Source organism: Motacilla alba, chromosome 7, assembly GCF_015832195.1.
Source record: "Motacilla alba alba isolate MOTALB_02 chromosome 7, Motacilla_alba_V1.0_pri, whole genome shotgun sequence".
Taxonomy (NCBI): domain Eukaryota; kingdom Metazoa; phylum Chordata; class Aves; order Passeriformes; family Motacillidae; genus Motacilla; species Motacilla alba.
This window is the reverse complement of record NC_052022.1, coordinates 36871062-36892974: the sequence shown is the minus strand read 5'-3', so window position 1 is coordinate 36892974 and position 21913 is coordinate 36871062. Positions and strand designations below refer to the sequence as shown.

General features: G+C 50.3%; 1 protein-coding gene across 12 annotated transcripts in view; it reads left to right on the top strand.

The window, feature by feature from the left end:
- Positions 1–21913, top strand: part of AGAP1 (ArfGAP with GTPase domain, ankyrin repeat and PH domain 1) — a 308025-nt gene that overhangs the window by 53993 nt on the left and 232119 nt on the right. For 5 of the 12 annotated variants that reach the window (XM_038142022.1, XM_038142028.1, XM_038142026.1 and 2 more), the window contains exon 1: positions 12088–13238. The exons of 5 other annotated variants lie outside the window; for them this stretch is intronic. In XM_038142022.1, the coding sequence (XP_037997950.1) occupies positions 12236–13238 (1003 nt within the window). In that variant the 5' untranslated portion in view covers positions 12088–12235. Of the gene's footprint in view, positions 1–12086; positions 13239–21913 lie in introns of those variants that run through there. 2 more of the 12 variants (XM_038142024.1, XM_038142027.1) reach the window with 1 other exon arrangement.

Sequence of the window (21913 nt, the reverse complement as noted above, 5' to 3'; positions counted from 1 at the left end):
TGAATAAAATAAATCATCACATGGATTTACTCAATTGATAGATTTCTTTCACTGCAGTAAGGTATAATTCTGGGGACTTGAGCTGTATAATAAAAATTGGGAATCGTGGTGCCAGCAATTGTGTGTGATTTAACATTTCTACAAAATTGTTGTTAGAATCAAGAGGGTGTAATTCATCCAATTAAGAATTTCCTTTTACAGTCAATAACTGTCAGTATTTAGTTTCACATGTGCCAAGAGCAAGCTATTTGACTTGGACATAAAAGCCATAATAAAAGCTGAAGGAGCATACTTGAAAATCCATTCCTGATAAGAAGGGAAGAGAAAATAAAGACATTCATTGTTCTTCAAGGTGGAGAAGACATGAATTTTTGAATGAATTTTCTACATACTCTACTCAGGAAAGCAAATACAGTATCTGCTCAGCTTTCACGTGTTATAAATAATCTTAATTTTAAAGCAGCCTTTTAGTCTTCAGCTTCAAAACCTGTGTTCTCTTAATTTTCTTGTGTTTGCCGGGATCCTCAGAACTCTTGTTCACAAAGCTTATTCCACACTGAGGTCATTAATTCAAGAGATTCTAAGACAAAACTTAATTTCTGCTAAGTAATCCAGGCCATTAGCAATTGCTGTGGCTTGGAGCTGAAAGAACGGTTCAAATTAGGAGCAGCAGGGGGCTTAAGTTTTCTGTAATTATTTGCTTTTATAAGATATTTACTCAAGCCCCCTGTCTGGGGTATAAAAGGAAGGATGCAGAGCATCATCCTCGTGCAACAATTTATTTGAGCCAGGCTTCAAGAATACACTGGGGGCAGTGTTTTGAGGTGCCAGAAGTGGGTAACAGTGGTTATTAATATCTTTTTCTGTTCATGGTGGAGTCACAGAATTATGAAGGTTGTATCTTCTTTGTATCTTGGGGATGTTGGGGTGAGGAGGGAAAAGAGGAGGTGCTTGAGGGTATTTTTCTGTTTTATACACACTGTACCCTGAGGGCTGCTGGTTCATTTTTTGTGATTTTTCATTTTCTGTTTCCTGTGGAGGTACAGGGTTTTTGAATGAAGCGCCCCCCTTTTCTGGGAACATTTCAGTAACTAAAGGCACAGGAAAGCAGATACTAAAGAAACGAAGAACTTCAGATGCTGTCAAATGGAATATCCCAGAGCTAAATTCCATGAGATGATAATGCATTATGGTCAGCAGAGTTAAGAGGAAAAAAATAAAAGAAAAATCCAGCAAAAGTTGGTTATTTCAGCTTAGTGATGGAGGAATGTAGAATTTGCAAGAACAGCCTCAGTGCACAGTGTCCTCCTGTGAGCTGCAAGCTCTGAACTGTCAGAGGACGAAGGTCACCAAAAGGTTCTTCAAAGGAAATAAGGAAGAATCCAAATGATTTGCTTGGAAAGGGAGCTGAACAGGCAGCTACATTCCATCTGTTGATGCAAGGAAGAGCAGACTTGCTGCAGATATTTACTTCAGAGTGGCACAGCATTATGGAAATGCAGGAAAAAACCATAAACAAACCAATCTGTTGCATCAGGACATGTGAAACCTGCTATAAAAGAGTGGTTGGGCTGGAAGGGACCTTAAAGCCCATCCAGCTCCACCCCCTGCCATGGCCAGGGACACCCTCCACTATCCCAGGTTGCTCCAAGCCCTGAAGGTTCCTCACTGTGGCTGTAGGAGAGCCCTGAGCAACTCTGGCATGGTCAAATTGTTCATCACTGTCAGCTGATGAAGAGAAACCTCCGTGGGGTTCAAGTATTTACAGCAAAATAGGCTGAGGCTGCCCTTTAGAAGAGTCAATGTTCTTTGTGTGTTGTCAGCAAATGTGTCAGTGAAAAGAATCCAGGATGAAATCAGTCACAAAATGAGTAGGCTTTGCTGTTTGGAAAGAAGTGATCTTCAGCTACAACTTCTTTTTCCCCCCTCTTCATTTGATCTGGAATAAATGCAATACCTAGAGAACAGTCATGTTATGTCAGGTGTTAATAACAAAAAATAGCTCCTGGCTTCCTGGTGAAATTCCTCTAATTCAGTTTTTTTTTCCTGTGATTTCTATTTTTTCTTTTCTTTTTTTTTTTCTTCTTTCTTTTTTTTTTTTTTTGGAAGTGATTTTGATCATGTGCCTGAGTTTTGAAAGATGAAGTTGTTCAACATGGCTGAGAAGTATTTCGTAAGGGCCCTTTGATTGCTGGCCTGCTTGCAGCATGTGAAATTTTTGACAGCAATCTCGATTGATTCTTCCATGTTCAATAATGTGTTCATTCCAATGGTATTTCCTGAGCAGCTGGGCTTGCTTAGCTTTGGAGCTAAAACAGCAAAAGCAAGGAAGTGAATTTTCCAGCCCCCTCCCCACCCCCCACTTTTTCTTTTTTTTTTTTTTGGCATATTAGAAAATTATGTTAATTTTTTTATGCTGGTAATGAAATGGCATGGAAACCATTGGAATAACAGGGGGGAGGGCAGGAGCAGAAGTGGAGGACCAGGAGGAAATGGCACATTTTAGAGCCCTGTGCATGCTGAAAGGGCTGGCTTCAGGAATCAGCTTCTCCTTTCAGAGCCAGTCTAATCAAAATTCATATAGAGCTGTGTTTCCTGCTGGTCTCTGCCTTAATGAGTGCTTCTGTTTCAGGCAGATCTTCTGAAGTGCTAAAGGATGAGATTTCTGCATTAGAACTAATGGTAGGTCTGCAGATAACAGGCAGGTTGTCCATTGAAATGCTGCTGATCAGGAGTGGGATGTACAGAGTGGGGTGTGAGATGGTGAAGGGAGAATCTGCGTGCTCTTGTAGGGCATTGAGGCAAATCTGTGTATTCAAAGTTACTGCTAAGAAATGTCTTTCCTCGATGGAAAATGCAGTTCTTCAGATTTTAATCTTTTGTTCAAGTGGTGTCTTTGTCGATTGATTAGAGACAGGCTGAACGTTCAGAAATTTGGCATCCAGAAGGAATTACTCCCTTTGAGGGTGGGCAGGCCCTGGCACAGGGTGCCCAGAGAAGCTGTGGCTGCCCCTGGATCCCTGGCAGGGTCCAAGGCCAGGTTGGATGGGGCTTGGAGCAACCTGGGACAGTGGAAGGTGACCCTGGAATAGCAGGGGGTGGAATGGGATGAGCTTTGAGGTCCCTCCCAACCCAAACCACTCTGATTTTACAATTCCAGATCTGTTGGAAGCACTGCAGTGCTGGTGTTTAATAGCATTTCCCAGCTGATCCAAACTGGTGTTTTGGATCTCTGCCTCCTGCCACTGTTCAACATTGCTGCAAAGCTGGAGGGAAGCAGCCCAGCCCCTTCAGCTTCCCTGGGTGTGCTCTCACATTGCACCTCCTGAGTTTGCTTGTGCATCCCAACAACTGCAACCCTCACGGGGGGATTTCTTAAGGATGATTTCTGCTCTGAATGGAGACTCCCCTTCTCTTCCCCTTGCACAGGGGGACTTCCATTCCCAAGGAGGGTGTGCAGGTGTGGCTGCTGGGCTAGGACAGACTGGAGCAAGCTGGGCAGGAGCTGAACCTGTTTGGGTTTGCTGCTTTGCATGGTTCATTTTACCAGCCTGTCTGTGTCCTTCAGTGCCCCTTGGGTCAGTGCATGGTTTGCAGAAAAGTGCCTTACCCAGACCCATTCTCTTTGTGTTTTTTGAAACCTTTCTGGCTTCTTAGCTCGAGGCTGGCTTGAAAACACGGCCACTCAAGCTGATTTCACATCACATTTTCTTTGCTGCTGTACTTTGTTTATAAAGAGAAGCTTTTTAAAGAGTTTGGGTGATTGTTGAAAGCTTCTACAGACGTCATGGTTTGTTCAGTGGCAGAAAGGCATCGAGCAGGCTTTCAATGCCAGGCTTGCATAACGCTGGGGTGGCTTCATTGAGGGCAGCAGCTCCCACCTGCTCTGTCCTCAGCCAGAAGGCCACCATTGTGTAACCCCACACAAAGCCTGGCACGCAGCTGACCTTGGTGTGTACCCAAAAAATACCCTGGAGAGGTGGTGTGTGCGGCTGGAGAGGCAGAGGAGTGGTGGTGAAGAACCACAGAGTGGTTTGGGTTGGAAGGGACCTCAGAGGCCATGGGCAGGGACACCTCCCACTGTCCCAGGCTGCTCCAAGCCCTGTTCAGCCTGGCCTTGGACACTGCCAGGGATCCAGGGGCAGCCACAGCTGCTCTGGGCACCCTGTGCCAGGGCCTGCCCACCCTGGAAGGGAAGAATTCCTTCCCAATATCCCATCCATCCCTGCCCTCCTTTTGTTTAAAGCCATTCCCCCTAGTCCTGTCCACTACCAGCCCCTGTGAAATGTTGCTCTGCAGCCTTGTTGTAAGCCCCCTTTAGGTGCTGTAGGCTGCCCTCAGGTCTCCCTGAAGCCTGGGGGGAAAGCCCCACTCCATTTCTGGGTTGTGAGAGGGAGTGTGAAGCTGTGACTGCACCCCAAGCCTCTGTTCCCCGAGGTAGGTCCAGTTTGAGCCTATGGAATGTGTGTCCAGAATGGAACATCATAGCTGCGAGTCCTTCTGCCATCTAGTTGTAGATGAGCTCAGACTACCTTCCCCCTTCCATTCCTGCTCCTTGCTTCGTTTTCTTGCCTAGAGTTACAAAAATCCAGAGTCAGCCTGTGATCTGTGTTGTGACACTTGGCTTTGCAGGGAAATGCTGAGTGGTGGCAGCAGTTTAATCAGGCTCCCAGAAGAGTGGCACTGCTCAGTGAGTAGATGGCTGTGGCAGGAGCAGGTGTCACAGCACATCCTCCCTCTTCCGTACACCGATGGATCCAAGCCTGTGCTTTTGGAACAATCCCTCTCCATAAACACACAGCCCTCTGTCTTCATGGCCCTTCAGAGCCTGCCCAGGCTTCGTGCAGATCATCCTGTGCCTGAGTGCTCACCTAGATCCTTGTAAGTGACAAATTCACCTGCTTCCAATAGTTGGGAGCTGAAAGTTTAGCCAAAAGTGCTTTCTTGAGTTCTCTTTGCCTTGCTGCAGCGCAGTTTGAGCGTCTAGGTGATTTGAGGTGAAAAACAACCTGCCTAAAAATGAGGAATACTGGGTAGCTGGCAGGCATCTGGAAATCTTCCTGCTTGTGAGGTACTGAAACACCACAAGTAATAAGCAAAAGGTACAGTCCTCAGTTACAGCTGATGCTGCCTGTCAGAATATTTTACTGTGCCACAGAGGGATTAAAGGAAATGTATGATAGCCTGAGTTAAAAAGCATTTAGCTTCTAAAAAAAAAAAGGACACGAGATCCAAAATGAGGTAAGGATTTCTTGAGATTTGCACTGTTTCTTGTGGAGACAAACATGGCTTTATATTAATGCATTATCTATCAATAAATACCTGTATTTGAAATGAGACTCCAAAGCAGCAAACCACAAACTTGGACTGTTAACAGCCCCCTCAGGGGATGCTGGGTGTGCAGGAAGATGAGTTTTCTTACAGTTTATTCTTGAAATCTTTGCCTGCCAGCAGCTGAGAGGGCAGGCAGGTGACAGGAGCAGCCCTTTGGAGCTGGGTCAGCTGATGCTTTCCCGAGCATCCCTTGGGTGGCCGAGGCGCCCTGCTGCTGTTTGTCTGTCTGAGGAGATGAAAGGAGCAGCGAGCAGGGCTCCTGGCTGGCACTGGCAGCCTGCTTAGAAGCAAATTAAAGTCACAGCATTCACATTTCTACGGTTACCCCTGTGAATAAATGCAGTATGTGAACGGATCTGTGCTGGCAGCTGGGAGTGAAGTGGAAGCAGAGTCTTGGGATCACCTGTGGGAATGGCTGTAGCGTTGGCTGGTCCACCCCCAAGGCCTTGGGGGAGTGGCAGAATGATAAACCAAGTTTATAGAAGTACAAATCCAGTTTTGTATCTGTAATTCAATGGTGTAGCTCTCAGGACAGTAATTGAAGTATTAATATGTAGTTTCTATGATCTCTTTCGTTTTTCCTGTTTTATTTTTGCCTGTTCTGCTGCTTCAGTTAAGCACAACAGAAGCATGCAACTCCTCTGTCAGATAATGTGATGTAAGAAAACCTTTCCTTAAAAAAGGAAAGTGAATCTCACACTTAATTCTCTGGACGCCTCTTTGTTCAGTGAGGAGATAAGTGAAGACTACCCTGGTTTATTCAGTAAAAATCCAGCTGCAGTCAGGTGTGTTGTTTTGCTTTTAAGCTGATGGATGGGTGCAATATATTAATTTTAACAGCTCCATCAGCTTGGGGGCAGAAATCAAAAGGATGATCTCAGTCATGCAGAAGAATTCAAGAGGTTTTGTGCTCTTTCCCTTTAAAAAAGGGCGTTTTATTCTGCTCTTTTAAGTAAATTGCAGGGATCAAACCTGCTCTGCCTGGACATCAGAAATTTTGTGGAATTTAGAATTTGCTTAAAGATAATTTTTTAAAAATAATAATGCTAGCATGTGTCATGGTTTAAAAAAAAATCATTACTGACTTAACTTCATTTTTTTCCATTTCACATAAAGATGAGTGATCCCTACCCTCATCTTTAATGAATGAACATGAGTCAAAGGTATTTCATTATTCTATTTATAAAACAATGTAGTCTTGTGAAGCAAGAGCCTTTTAGACTGTGAAGCACGTAAGAGGCATAATTGATGTGAAAGGAAGTACCATCATCCATGCTGAGACATGAAAATGAAAATTATTGTGACTTTTATTATCCCGTGTGGTGGAATATCCTTGGCAGTGGAAGGCACGGTCTTCCCGGAGAAGCAATGCCAAGCATTTTACCTCTCTCCCGGTCAGACAGGTGATTGAGTTGCATTTTTACTGTGCATCCCATGGCCCTTGTTCCCTTTCCTGCTCAGCATCCAGTGTTTTTAGGACAGGAGTGTGCTTTCCTTGTGTGTAAGGTCATTCTTGATGCCAATGCTGCCTTCGTGCCGGTAGCCCCTGCTCTCCGCTTTGTTGTGAGATGTCTCTGTTCTGCATGTGAGTGGAGAATTGCCTGCAGTGAGCTCAGGCCTGTTTAATGGACAAGTGCAGAGTGACAGGAGGGCACAGATCAGTGCCTTAATGCAAAGCCCCCGAGCCTGGGCTCTGTGCTGCTGCTCCCCCGCAGCACAATGCTGTTCTGGTCCAGATGCCTTCTCCTGTTTGCTGGTTGGGCACTGATCCGTGTGACAAACAGCGGCCGGAGCGCTGCCTCTCCGGGAGACAAACGTGGAATCGGGTCCGAATTACTCCTCAGAATTGCTCAGGTGACCCAGTTTTGCCTTCCACAATCAGTTTGGCAAAGGAACCACACAGTATCGCTCGACTGTGGATCTAGAGTTTAACCTGCAGTCGGCAAAAATGGTAACAGTTAGGGCTGCTCTTCTTGCAAAAAAAGATTACAGACAATGAAGGCAATGAAGTGTCCTGTAAAATCCAAGCCATGGGCATATAAACAAGCAGCATCACAGGAGCTGTGTCCCTGAAAGGTTTTGACAAACCTGTCCGGTCTGTCTCAGCATGGAAATGTTCATCCTGAGATGCTGCTGGTGTATATGAGGCATTTCACAGAATCCTAGAATTGTTCAGGTTGGGAAAGACCTTTCAGATCATCAAGTCCAAGTGTTCTTTCTCTGTGCCTCTGCTTTTACATTTGTAAATTAGCAGATTGTGTTAGATCTGCTGGCAGAATGTGAAACACCTGTAAGGAATTAAGAACAAGGAATCAAAGAATTATGTTTATAATTATTTTGCAAAGAGTTCTTGGGAAAAGAGAAAACGCAATGCCTATTTTGCATCACTTGGAGCAGCACAAGAAGTGTTGGCTTTATAAAGTCGGTAGCAGTAGTGCTTGCTGCTCACAGTGACCTTGCTGTGCAGCTGTTGGAGAGCAGGAATGCTTCTCCTGCCAGCAGGGTCATCTCTGCAGTTGTTGATGGAGAGCAGGCAGTGAGTGCTTGTGCTGGGGATGTGAAACTCAACTCCAGAACACCACCCGGGCTGAGCATCAGTGGATGGAGTGTTCAGAGAGCTCCCTCTGCACTCACTCTGATCACACGAGCTTTGCTTGACGCTTTCTGAGGATGTGTTCGAGACACCTGTGTTTCACTGATTGCAAATAAATCACCGGGCTCATTGCTGAGAACTGTGAAACTCTGAATTCTGGCAGAGAGCTTATCCTGCACGGGAAATGGCAGAGGTGGCCTTTTACTGGCTGCATGGGATGGAGGGTTTCCATGGTTCTGCTTTCCACTGTGACTGCACTGGAGGGACTGCAGCCACGTTTCTCTTCACGGAGAAAAGCAAGGCACAATTCTTCCCAAGAATATTTCTGAGATTCACATTCTCTGAACCTCAGAGAAAGAAAAACAATTCTTATCTCATTTGCTGCGCCTATGTTTGTTCACAAGTGGAATGCGTGGTGGAAGATTGTTTACCTGGAGGGAATTGGTAGTTGGGTTCTGGTGTCAGTGTTTTGATTCACTGACCAGTTGGATCCAGGTGTGTGTCAGGGCTGTCGGGACAGTCACGAGATGCTGTGCAGTAGAGTGCAAGTCGAGTGCTTGGCATGTTCAGTTTAGACGTAATATAATATAGAATTATATAGTATAATGAAGTAATTAATTGGCCTTCTGATAAGATGGAGTCCTCCTCATCATTCCTCTCCTTCGTCAGGGGCAAAAATACCTACTATAAGGGACAGCAAAATACCTACTAAGGTGTTTTGTGATCTTGGCAGAAGGTCACGGAGCAGTTTGCAGTGCTGGAATGATGTGGGACGATTGGAGGGTGTAACCCCCTGTTCCCCAGCCCCCGGAGAGGGCCGGCACCTTGCAGAGCCCGGTGTTTATGGAGCCTGTGCGTCCTGCCCTGCTTCCGAGCGCCCGCGGAATGAAGGTGAGCGGGAGCGGCTGCCGAGGGCCCTTCAGGACACACGGCGCAGGCTGCGAGCCAAATGGCTTGTTTGGGTTGGCTGCCGTGCCTCCTGGCCGCTCTTGTCCCGGGGCCTGAGGGACTTCTCCCGTTCTGGGAGCGGATCTGTGCTAATTGCGGGCCGGGAGGAGCCGCGGGGGCCGGGCCCGGCACGGCGGGAGCGCTGCTGCCCCGAGCGCAGGGCAGCATCCCCGGCCCGGGCAGCATCCCCCGGCCCGGGCAGCATCCCCGCCTCGGGCAGCATCCCCGCCTCGGGCAGCATCCCCCTGCCCGGGCAGCATCCCCGGCTCGGGCAGCATCCCCGGCCCGGGCAGCATCCCCGCCTCGGGCAGCATCCCCGGCTCGGGCAGCATCCCCGCCTCGGGCAGCATCCCCCGGCCCGGGCAGCATCCCCCGCCTCGGGCAGCATCCCCCGGCCCGGGCAGCATCCCCCGGCTCGGAGCTCGTCCTGGATATTAAATGTGGCATGCCTTGAGCTGTGAATGACTCCCTGCTCTGAGATAACCCGGTGTTAGCTGAGCAGTTAAAGCAGATTTCCGTAGTTCGTCTGGCCGCGAGTGAAGGGGGATGGCAGGACCACCAGGTGATGGTGGGCTTTGCACCAGCGGCACAGGCGGCTGCAAAACAACTCGTCCTATTTCCAAGAAGCTGCAGGGTGGTAAGTTGTAATGAGTAGCAGCGGAGCAACCTTCGAGTACCACTCACTGCCCGTAGGAAGGGCTGCTGCAGCATCCCGACCGATGTGATGGATGTCCGCGTTGCCGCCCCGGAGCGAGCGGATCGCAGCCCCGAGCGGGGCGGGATGCGGGGAGCAGGGGGGTGTGGGATGCTCCGGAGAGGGCTGGAGGAATGTGCCGGCTATTTGTCTGCGCTTAAAAGTGGTTCCTCTGGAGGGGTCTGTCATGCCGGGAGGATGAAAAATGGTTGATCCCGCTCCGGGTGAGGAGGCTGCGCTCCCCGCGCGGCGCGCTGGAAAGCGCGGCCTGGATCGGGAGGCGGGATGAGCCCTGCACGCTCCAGCTCTGGTGGATTTACAGATTCGGATCTTGAGAAAAGCATAAACAATTTTTCAGTCTTAGGCTCATATTTTGTAACAGGTCTCTCCTTCCCCTGTCTCTTCCCTTTGTGTTTTGTTTTTTTTTTTTCCCCATAGGAAATACTGGAAATGGCTTTTTGGGTATTGGAGAAATGGAGAAATGTGCTGTCATTCTATGGCAGTGAACATCATTTAGAAGGAACTGGAAATTTGGTTTCGGGCTGGCCAAGGGAGACCTCTTAGAATCCCAGAGACATTAAGTATCACCTTGTTCCACCTCTCTGCCATGGGCAGGGACACCTTCCACGGGAGCAGGTTGCTCCCAGCCCCTGGTCTTGAATCCATGTCTGCTGAAGATACAGGTGCAGGTCTGTTCCGTGGTGAATAGAGCTAAGAGGAATAATCAGTATTAATGAGCCAGCCTTAAAGACAACACTGATACCTGGAGCAGTGAGCTGAATCAGGAACTCTCTGTGTTAACAGAGCAGCAGTGTTGTTGTGGGATCGCAGTGTCCCCGATAAATGGATGTGTGCAGAGGCTGGGAGCCAGAGCATCCCTTATTCCTGGTGTCAGAGTCCAGCCTCCCCCGGGAGCTGCTGCTGGGGCTGTGCCCTCCCCAGCTGTGCCTCCAGGTGTGGAGCTGTTCCTCACTGAAAGGGAGCCCAGGCCCTGGCACAGCTGCCCGGGGCAGTGGTGGAGCCCCCATCCCTGGGGGGATTTAAGAGACCTGTAGATGTGGCTCTTGGGGTTTAGTGGTGGAAGGGGCAGTGCTTTCCTTCCTTTTTACACCTGCTTTTTTTATTGCTTTTGACCCTCACTGGCATTGGTGAAGGATGTTTTGATTGTAGACGTGGGAGGGAGGTGCAAGGCAGCCGCAGGTTGCTTTTCCAAGCCTGACTTTTTATGGGATGTTAGGCATGGAACCTAGAAACATTATTACTAATGTTGTGTAAGTTCTATTTTTTTTTTTTTTTCTGCCATCCTGGTTTGTGAGTGACTAAGAGCAGGCATTTACTGGTTGTTAATTACCTCAGCATCCCTGCAAAAGCACTGGCAAGTGGGTGTGAAAGGGGGTGTATGTGCCACGCCCTGCTCCAGCTGTGTGCCAGGGCCAGGTTCTGATGAAACCGCTGCTTGGGAAGGGTTTTTGCATGACTAACCAATCTAGTGATGGGGCTTGGTAATTGCAGAGTGTTGCAGTGAGCAAACATTTATTAAGGAGGGTCACAGATAAAATAATAAATCGGTTCTGGGTCGTTTTGACTGTTTTTGAGGAGGAAGTGCTGCCTCGGATGCAGAATGAGCTAAGATCGGAGTTGTGGTCCGAGGTGATGAGCACCACACACCTTGCCCTTTTGTGGGCCTGGGTAAACCCTGGATCAAATTAACACATACAATTATCCCAAAAGGCAGGTGATGGCAGACTTTTCAGTGGTGTCCGGCGCCGGGATGAGGAGCAATGGCCATAAACCACGAGAACTGCACCTTGAGGATGGGAACAGGCTGCTCAGGGAGCCTGGGCAGTCTCCCTCTCCGGAGCCGTTCCAGCCTCACCTGGATGTGTTCCTGTGTCACTTGCTCTAGGTAACGCTTCTTGGGCAGGTGCTTGCACCGGCCGACCTCCAGAGGACAACCCCGTGCTCGCGGCTCGCTGATGCTGCCGGCAGGGAAGCGTGATGCGCATCCCTTTCCCGGGAGGAGCCGGCCGAGGGAATCCTGGCGCTCTCTGCCGCCGCTCCGGGCCGGCCGGGACTCCACTCCGGCGCTTGCCGGCTGCCGGCCGGCGCGGCCGGGCCCCGCCGCTCCGCCGCGCTGCCCGCCCCGGGGCGTGCGCCGCCCGCTCCGGCTCCGCGCCCGCCGGCCCTTCCCGCGCCCGCCGCGCCGCCCGACCCGCCGCGGATGCTAATCGCATTTACCCGGCCGGCAGGGCAGGGAGAAACCCGGCCGGGTCCGCAGCCGTGCGGCCGCGCTGTAAACAATGAGCTCGGAAGCGGCTGCTGCGGCTGCCGTGCCGTGAGGAGCGGAGCCGGGCTCCGCGGGAGCGGGATGCGTGCGTGGATGTGAGCCGTCCCTCGGCGCCTCTCCGGGATGCCGCTGCCATGGACGCCGGCCGCCGGCGGGGAGCGCGGCCGGAGCCCGGCCTGACCCCGCCGCAGAGCGGGGTGTGACACCGGAGCAATTTTTTTTTTTTCATTACTATTTATTTATTTCATTATTTTTCAACGGGGTTGCAGCGGATTGTGGCTCTGCGTTTCCAGCCACCCGCGTCTCTCCATCCGTCCGTCCGTCCATCCATCCATCCGTCCATCTCGGCGCCGATGCCCGCCTGAAGGGCAGAGCCATCATGTACCTCCTGGACAGCAGCGAGCCGCCGGCCGCCGCCTCCTCCCCCGAGAGGATGCAGCGGGGCACCCCGCAGAGGAAGACCGTGTACCGCATCTCCGTGACCATGGTGAAGAAGGAGCTGCTGGGGCCGGAGAGCGGCCGCGCCGGCCCCGAGCTGCCCCGGCGCGGGCGGAGTCGCCCGCCGGGCTCCTCCAGCCTCACCAGGGCCGGGCTGCTGCTGCTGGAGGAGGAGGAGGGCGAGGAGGAAGGCGAGGAGCGGGACAGGGTCCCCAGCCCCTGCGGCTTCCGCACCTTCAGGACGCTGAGCACGGGGCAGCTGGAGCTGGGCCGCCTCAAGGTGCCCAGGAGAGCGGGGCCGCCCCTGCCCGCGGCGCCGCGGGGCAGCGCCGGACCCGGAGAAGCCGCGGCGGCGGCCGCCGCATCCCCGCCCGGGGAGGAGGAGGGCGACAAGGACGGGGGCCCGGGGGAGCGGGGCCACAGCCCGCGGCGGCAGTCGGGGCTGCTGCGGCGCAGCTTCAGCTTCAGGCACTGGAGCGGCGGCGGCGGCGCGGAGCCGGCCCGGGTGCGGCGGCACAGCAGCTCCGGCTGCCTGCCCGGGCCGCCGCCGCCCTCGCCGCCCGCCGCGCTGCCCGCCGAGGCCCCCGAGAAGCGCAACACGCTGGACGTGGGCGAGGTGCTGAGCCAGGCGGAGCCGCTGTCCCGGCTGGAGCGCTGGGAGCGCAGCAAGAGCAAGAACCGGACGCTGGATAACAGCGACCTGCAGCGGCTCTCGGAGCGGCTGGGCCGGGAGGGCCCCGCCGCCGGCGCCGAGCACCGGCTGCTGCGCTTCTTCAGCGGCATCTTCGCCCGCAGGGACGGCCCCGCCGCCCTCTTCGGCAGCCCCCACGGGCGCTCTCCCCGCAGCAGCTTCTCCAGGTCCAGGGCTTATTTTAGCAGCCTCAGGAGAGCCGCCGCGGACATGCAGTCCAGCTCCGAGAGCATCAACGGGTCCCCCCAGAAAGGTGCCCGTCCTTGTCTCCTCCGGGTGCTCGCCATCGGTGCTGGGGGATGGACGGTGGGGTCGAGGGGCTGCTGGGTGTGAGGAGAGGGAGATGCTGCACTGGGGTACATCAGGGTGGAGAAGCCCTGGCACAGGGTGCCCGGAGAAGCTGGGGCTGCCCCTGGATCCTTGGAAGTGTCCAAAGCCAGGCTGGATGGAGCTTGGAGCATCCTGGGCTAGTAGAAGGTGTCCCTGCCCATGGCAGGGGTGGAATGGGATGCTGTTTAAGGTCCTTTCCAGTCCAAACCGTTCCTAACTCTATGGCTACAGCGTGCTTTGAAGCACACGGTAGTGCAGCTCTGCAGAGTGCAGGTCAGGCTGTGTGTCCTCCTGAACCAAAAATCCCTCTCTGGGGTGATTGGCTGTGCATTCTAGGACAGATGAGTGAGGCAAGTGTCGCTTGTTTAATTATGGAATAGAAGCTGGTCTGGAGTGCTGCTGTATATAGGTCACTGGGTGGCCCAGTGCTGCACAGCACTGGGACTTTCTCCTTTTGGAAAGGCCTCTGTAATCTGAAGGATGGGTTGTGTTTGGTTAGAAATGGGCACTGCTGGAGAAGTGAGTGAATACTGGTGTAAATGTCTCATAAATCCTAAACGTTCATTGTAATAACAGAGCTTGAACTCAGTTAGATTCTATTTTTGAAAAACACAGTATACAGTACTCAGAAGCCACAGTCTTTGAATTATTATATTATTTGAGTCATTTTATATAGCTGTGTACAAATTAGCCAGAGCATTTCTAGTCTAGGTGGAAATCAGATAGGGAATTCTGGAGGTTTGTGAATCCCTCAGCTACAAGAAAAACTCGAATAAGAACCTTGCTGTGGGATGGAGGTACCTTGCTGTGGGCCGGCAGGGAAGAGCTGACGAGCTGCTTTCTGTGAGGATCTGCAAGCATCCCGGTATCGCTGGCTGGGACGTGTCAAACCAGAAATGCTGGTTGTGGAGCTTCATTGTGAGACGGTGCTTACTTCCAGCTGTGCTTTCAGATCTTTAATAAGTATCTGTGATGAAACATTTAACCAGCAATTACAGTCGCCTTTGAGCACCAAGTGCTTATCAGGTGGCAGATGATCTCTGAGTTGCTGCTTTTCTGAAAATACAATTCTCAATTAGATTAAGCTTTCATAAGGGCCCAGGTACAGCAGAGGATGGTGTGGAGTTGGGCCCAGGTGGTTTACTGGGGAAAGCAATAACCAGCTGCCAGCCCCTTCCATATCCAGAGCTCCTGCTGCGAGTGGAGCGTGCCCAGAGTTTGAGGCATGAGGAGCGGAGCCAAATATTTGGACCTGGTAGCTGAGGACTGTAAGGTTTTATTGATGTGGAGGCATTCATGTGGGCTTAGAATAATCTTGACGGAAATTGTGGCCTGACCTTGGTTAAAGTTCAAGGTAACCACAACAGGGAATTACTTCACTGGGCTCTTGATGCCTGTCCTGTGCCAGCACACTCCAGCTCCTGCTCTCCTCATGTACTGGGAGCACAGTCCTCCCAGGCTGGGAGGAGACCTCAGTTAATCAATAACTCTTGGTACACAGCACTGAGATGTTCCAGAGAGGTTCTTCCTGTGCGTGCCACTACCAAATCTGTCTGGTGCAATGAAGCCTTGGGGCTTGTTCTGCACAAAATGTGTCCCAGCGGTGTGGCTGCAGTAGGCAGCAGTGTGGCAGCCTTGTGTTATGGGTTAGCAGGCCTGGTGTGCTCTGTTTCCTTCCCTTTCTCCATAAAATTGCAGCTTGGGAAAAAAGCTTGTGCACAGCTCCAGTTGTTGCTCACTGGCGACTGTTAGAAAGCTGGACTTGAACTAATTTGCCTTTAATTTCTCCTACTATACGTTAAGAACAATATTTAATTAGTTATTATGATTAGCACGCCCAAATCTATTTTAATATTTTAAGGTTGGAACAAGCTGCTGCTTGGCCAGAAGTTGTCTTTTGCTTCTTTTAGTTGATGTGGAGTTGGTGTGCTCCTTGACAGCCCCGTGCACAGATTCTGGAGTAACTGCAGACACCGAGGTGGAACCTTAATTTCAGTGAGGGTTTTATTCCTGGAAACTTGCAGAAATTCTTGGCTGTGAGGGTGGGCAGGCCCTGGCACAGGGTGCCCAGAGAAGCTGTGGGTGCCCCTGCATCCCTGGAAGTGTCCAAGGCCGGGTTGGATGGGGCTTGGAGCCACCTGGGCTGGTGGAAGGTGTCCCTGCTATGGCAGGGGGTGGGATGAGATGGGGTTTAAGGTCCCTCCCAACCCAAACCAGGATGTGATTTTATGATTCTACACTTGCTTCCCTCATGGCCTTGGTATTCTCTGCGTTTGGTGCTGTGCATGAGTTATTTGATATTTTACTTGCAACCAAAAGCCTGCCCAGGGTTTTAAGAGAAAGTCGAAGTTTTAAGAAATGTAGCTTTTTGGCATTTCTAGCTTCATATATTCACCTGTGTACTGCAGTATCTGCTTGGATGATATTTCCTGAAAAAAAAATACCGTACTTCACCTACCACAGTCAGGTGTAACAGTTTTGGATGAGTTTTTATGCAGAAGAGTCAAGAGTTTTTAAATCTACATGTTTTTGATGTTACTGTGGAGTCAGTAAAGGTTGATTTCTGGCTGGGATCAGTCTAGAGTCTCTCAGTAGTTACTCATGCTGTCACTAAAGAGCCCTTGAGCATCTCAAGCCTTTTCTTCTTTTACCTGCAAACCCCATTTGCTCTGATATGGTTGGCCTCAAATCCTATGCAAGTAACAATTCCCAAAACTCTTGCAAGGGGAAGCAGGGGATCCATTTATTTGAAGGAAGAAAGGTTTTCTATGTGCATGACCACTATCCCCAGAGGCAGAAAGAGAAGCTCCCATAAACTTCAAGCCAGAGGAGTTATTTTTGCCTTAAACCGTTTAGAAGAAGTCCCTAAGGGGAATGTCATTCCTCATCTAAACTTTTTTCTCCTTGAGGTTTTCATTATTCTTTCCTGGTGAGAGGAACGCTCTCTGCACTGGAGGAAGAGGAGGAGGAGGATGGCTCTGAGGCTGAGGGCGTGCGGGGTGGTGTTAAAATAGTTCCTTTTTCAGTGGTTCTCACTTGTTGCTTTTGTTTTGAGATAAGTTTGTTTGAATAACCTCTCTTTAGGATACGCTAAGCAGATTTGGGTACCAGAATTGTTGACTATCAAAAAGAGTCTCATTATAATATAATAAACTGCTCTTTTGAGGTTTTTTCCCCCGAGGTTTTAGAGGAGTTAGTTTTAAGCTCTTATCTCAAACTCTCTGCAGCTCAGAGTCGTGGGAAGCAGGGGGAAGCTGCTGAGTGATCTCTGTTGGAGGCCTCCAGCCTTTTCCTTGCAAAGCTCCCCTTGAGATAATTCTGATTAGTTCTGTGTCATCTCCTTGCTGCCCTGGTCACTGCTGTGCTGTGCTGCTGGCATTCCCAGGGCAGCCTGATGTGCACGGATGCCTGGGCACAGACCTGGAGCACGTGGCATTTTAGCAGGGGGATGCAAATGCACTGGAACTGGTCCTGTGTGCCTCCCCGGGATGCAGCTGCAGGTTTTTGGGGCTGTGCTGGCATAAGCATAATCTTTTTCAGCACCGGAGAGTCCCTGATTTCATGAAGTAAAAGCCTCCAGCACTCTTTCAGCTGTTTCAGTTCTTGTGAGTGTTGTCTAGAGGTTGTTATGAAAATAAAACCCAGCAGATAAATGGATTGTAGTTGGGGTCAAGCATTTTCAAGCATTGTCTAAGAGGTTTTTTTTTTATTGTTATTTATTGGGTAGGTCTTGTGTCAAGCAAAATGAATGCCAGCTGCACTGATAGAGCCAGGTGATTAGGAACTGACTGGTATTAAGGTCACTGGCTGAATTAGAGAATGAGATGGATTAATGTGTGCACAATATTGAAGGATGTGCCAGCTGCTATCAGCCATGGTCTTTGTTTTTCTCTTGAAATTGAAAAGAAATGTAGAATTTTCATGCCTCTGCTATGAAGTTGACAGTTCAATGCTTTATAGCAGTAATGGGTAACTTTGTTGGGGCAGACCACTGAATATTTCTGCAAAGTGTTGTGCAGGCATTCATCTCCATTCCCTCCCAAACTGAGCTCTGTAAATTGAATTAGTGCTCTGCTGTTTCGCCAGAGATCTGCCTGTTCCTTGGTTCACCACTCCAGGTGTTTATCTACCAAAGCTCCTGCAGATGACCAAAGCGCAACTTGCACAAGGAAAAGAAACATCCAGAACACGCTATTCCTTTTCCTTTCCTCCTAATTCCTTGCCTTGAGTCGGTGTGAGGAGAAGCCAAGGGCCAGGTGCTGCCCTTGGGTCCCTGCAGCACCGCAGGCTCAGGGAAGGGTGGCTGGAAAGGTTCCTTAAGGAAAGGACCTGGAGCTGCTGGTCAGCAGCAGCTGGAAGTGGGCCCAGCTGGGCCAGTGGCCCCGGGGCTGCCAGCCCTGGTGTGACACAGCCCAGGGCAGGGATTGTCCCCAGGGCTGGCCCTGCTGAGGCCCCTCCATCCAGGGCCGTGTCCAGCCAGAGGGACACTGAGGGGCTGGAGCGTGTCCAGGGAAGGTGCTGGAGCCCCATGAGAGGCTGAGGGAGCTGGGAAGGGGCTCAGCCTGGAGCAAAGGAGGCTCAGGGGGCCCTTGTGGCTCTGCACAGCTCCTGACAGGAGGGGACAGCCGGGGGTGTCGGGCTGTGCTCCAGGGAACAGGGACAGGAGGAGAGGGAACGGCCTCAGGCTGGGCCAGGGAGGCTCAGGGTGGACATCAGCAGGAATTTCCTCATGGAAAGGGTGCTCAGGGATTGAAGGGGCTGCCCAGGGAGGTTTGGAGTGCCCATCCCTGGAGGTGTCCAAGGAAGGGCTGGGTGTGGCACTCAGGGCCCTGGGCTGGGGACAAGGAGGGGATCAGTCACAGGTTCAACTCAATGGCCTTGGAGGGCTTTTCCAGCCTAAAGGATTCTGTGATTCTGAGGAGCATGGGCTTCCTCTGGAACTCTTTGCTCCTCCTGGTGAGTTTACAGTTGCTGGTTTTTCAGAATGGAGTCTGTGTGTGAGGTGGCAGATGAGCTTTTTCCTCAGACCAGAGGAAGGGTTTTAGTTGCTCATAGTTGCTGCATGACCCGACTGCAGTTCTTTGCAGGATGTAATGGCCATTTTGCCCTGCAAAATGAAATCACTGGTACCAGATGCTGAACCCTTCCTCTAGTGAAGCAGCCAGAACCTGCCATCACTCCCATTTCACAAAATACAGTTTCAAAGCAGTGTAAGTTCATTAGCAGGGCTGCATCCAGGTCTTGGATTCCTAGATCACCGCTGAAGAACCACTTGGGTGTATTTGGATGAGCAGTTTGGCTCTCTGCTGCAGAGCAGAGCTAATTTTGATCCTCCAGAGCTGATGACCAGCAGTAGTCGAGCAATGATTGCCCAAGTACAACTCTGCAGTCACTAATGAGTGTAAAACCATGGCAGGTATGGGGTTTTCTTTGGCATGGCCATAACCTCAGGAATCGGTGTTTGGAAAGCAGAGAGCAAATGTTTGAAATGCCTGAATATTCCTTTGCACTTTTGGGCTGCCTAGGATGTAACGAGAAATCATTAATGCAGACTGTTAATGTGCTGGTGTTACTTGTGATAAGTGGTGTTGGGATTTCCCCATGGCAACTGCAGTAAACACACAGCGAGAGGCCCTTTCTGCCAAAAACCACAGAATGGCTTTTTTCATGTGTGAGGAGAAAGAAATGTCACTATATTGAACCCCTGAAACTATCATCTATTTTGTTCATGAAAAGCATCCAGCATAAAGCTATTATCTTGATGGGAGTTGAAAACGGGGCCTTGGATGAGTTTTGATGGTTCAGGCTGCTACATAATGACAGTGTGTGACAAATACTTGTGCTTTATTGACAAAATAGTACCAAATGTTGCTCCAAAGCAAAGCGGGCGGGAAGTGCCGGCGAGAGAATAAGCAAACAGCGCGCCGCAGCTTTCTGCGAGCTTTTTTTGATCATCACAGACAGCATTAATGGTTGGCCTTGTTATTTGTTGAGGTTTCCCTTTGGGAACAAGAAGGGAAGCAAGGCAGAGAGACCTGCAGTGCAGCTGTTGGGCTGCAGGAGCAGCTGGAAGGGCTTTGGAACAGGCGGGGACTCGTGTTTGCCAGGAGGGTCACTCGGTCAGTAGGTCTCGTTTGGAGGGGTATTTGTGGAGTGGGTTCACTTCAGTCACCGTTTAACCTCGTTCTCGTGGTTTGGGTTCTGTCGAGGCTGCCCAGATGAAGATGTAAAGGTCACTTGTCTGAAGTGATAACCCAGAGCAAATCTCTCCATGAATTGAGATGTTACAGCAAGGGCTTTGTGAGGAGCCCTGCAGGATCTGGCTGTAATGCCAGTACAGCCCCTGGGATTTGCGAGGTAGGCACGTCTGTATTTCCTGGCTGTAAATATCTCACGTGGGTGGGGCTCAAAGTCTGTCTCCTTGCTGTGAGAAATGTTCCCTCTGTATTGCCTGACACCCCTTGTTTGTGCCTTTATTTCCCCTAGCCTATAGATAGAGCTATTGAATGAAAGATTCGGCAATGTCAGTTCTGGTTATATCAAGCCACTTTGATTTTCAAACGAACTGATGATGTGTCTCAACTGCTGAGCTTGGGGAAGTTCATGGCAGCCTTGAAGGTACTTAATAAGAAATAAATTCAAAGTTTCTTGGGATAATCCCAGTGTTAGTAGAGGATTCTTGTTCTTCCCAGCTCCCATTTTGTGAATGAAGCCTCCCAGCAGATCGTTCCTACTTGGAAGGATTAGATGCTGGTGTTTTCCTACTTAGATATGAAGGGGAGCTCAAATACTGTGCTGAGTGCTGCCAGCTCCTGGTGCTTCCAAGTGATTTATAATCCCTCTTTGTTTGCATGTATTTGTCAGTCAGCTTGTCTGGCTCCTTTGACAGAGAATCTGGATTCCTGAAAGTGCTGGTTTAGGACTTGGTGTGTATATACAAATACATATACATGTGTGGGGTTTGAGAAGAGCCTTCTGCATCCCTAATGCAATTTTTTCCCCCTCTTATTCCCATGCAAACAGTTGCTTGACAGCAGTGCCAATGTATTAAACATATGGGAAAATCCTCTTGCAAAAGCGGGTGCTGAACCACTCAGTGCAGCTGGATTGGATTTGATTTGTAGGGATGTGTAAGGCATTTACGGAGCTGCCTCCCTCCTTAGTTTGTCTGCTGCTTCTGGGGGTGCAGGTGTTATTTGGGTGTTAAAAGCACAATATTTCACCTTAATGAGTTACTGTTGGTCCTCTCTACTAAGTGGCACTTCTTGCCTTAGGCTGAGCCCTGAGAGATCAGTAGCGGCTCTTAACCCTGCTGGTGTTGCTCTTCTGAGCATTCCTGCAGAGCTGATGCTCTCCCTGCTCCCAAAACCAGGGCTCCCAAACCCCAAAGCCTTCATTAGGATGAGTGTCACAATGACAGAGTGCCTGAGACATCCCCTGCTCTCCGGGGCTCCTGTCGTGTTCCTGTCTGGGGTTAAATGCCTGGGAAACTGGGATGTTGACCCAACTGGTCAACATCCTAATTCAGAAGCTCCTCTGGTCACAGATACAGAAATATTTATGTTGGCAAGGCAACAGCTTTTGTGCCTCGACCTCTGTGTCCTGCAGGGAAAAATCCGATTTTGTGCTCATGGAGGAGACAAGGTTTAACTTTTCTCCAGTTTAATTACTAAAGCTGTTAAAATTGACCATGTGTTGCTCTTCACAGCTTTCAGGGGATTGTTCTCAGGCCTGGGAGAGAAATTAAAATTTTGTCTTCTCTACCCTGACTTGAATTGAGCAATCACCTGTTTTGCCTCATCCCTGGCTGCAGATTGTTGCTTTCCTTGCTCACAGGATGGCAGATCCTCACTGGCTGTCACTGCTGCCCCCGTCACTGTGTGTGTCCTCTTGTCCCCTCCTCATGAAGAGCCCATCCAGTGCCACCCCTGCCATGGCAGGGACACCTTCCACCGTCCCAGGCTGCTCCATGCCCTGTCCAGCCTGGCCTTGGACACTTCCAGGGATCCAGGGGCAGCCCCAGCTGTCTGGGCACCCTGTGCCAGGGCCTGCCCACCCTCTGAATAAAGAATTTCTTCCCAATATCTCATCTAAATGTTTTACTATAACACAGTTCCCCCCTGTCCTATCACTATCTGCCCATGTATAAAGCTCCTTTAGGTACCCAAAGTCCACAGAGAGTTTTCCCCAGAGCCTTCTTTCACCCTGACTTGTTAACTTTGTCAATGAAGAGTTTGTTTTAATAAAAAGAGGCTAATTTCTGCCCTCAGGAGAAGGTGTTATCACTGATTTTGTGCTGTTGGCCAGGAATTTCTTCAGATTTCCAGCACAGTGTTGGGCAGCCCTGTGCTGTTCAAGAGTTAACCAGAGATATTTTTAATTCCATGTAGATTTGTGCATAGCAGGGTTGTTTCCCAAGGGTCAGAGGAAGAAGAGGGCAACACTAAAGGACTCTTTCTGAAAAAAAAGATGTTTTAAAAGCAGTGCTGAGAAGTCCCTGGGAGTGAAGGGCCTCTCTGTCTCTGTGGGGTCACCTGGGTGCTGGTGAAGTGCCTTTGAATGCGAGCAGCTCTGGCCAAATAATGTTATTTTTGTATC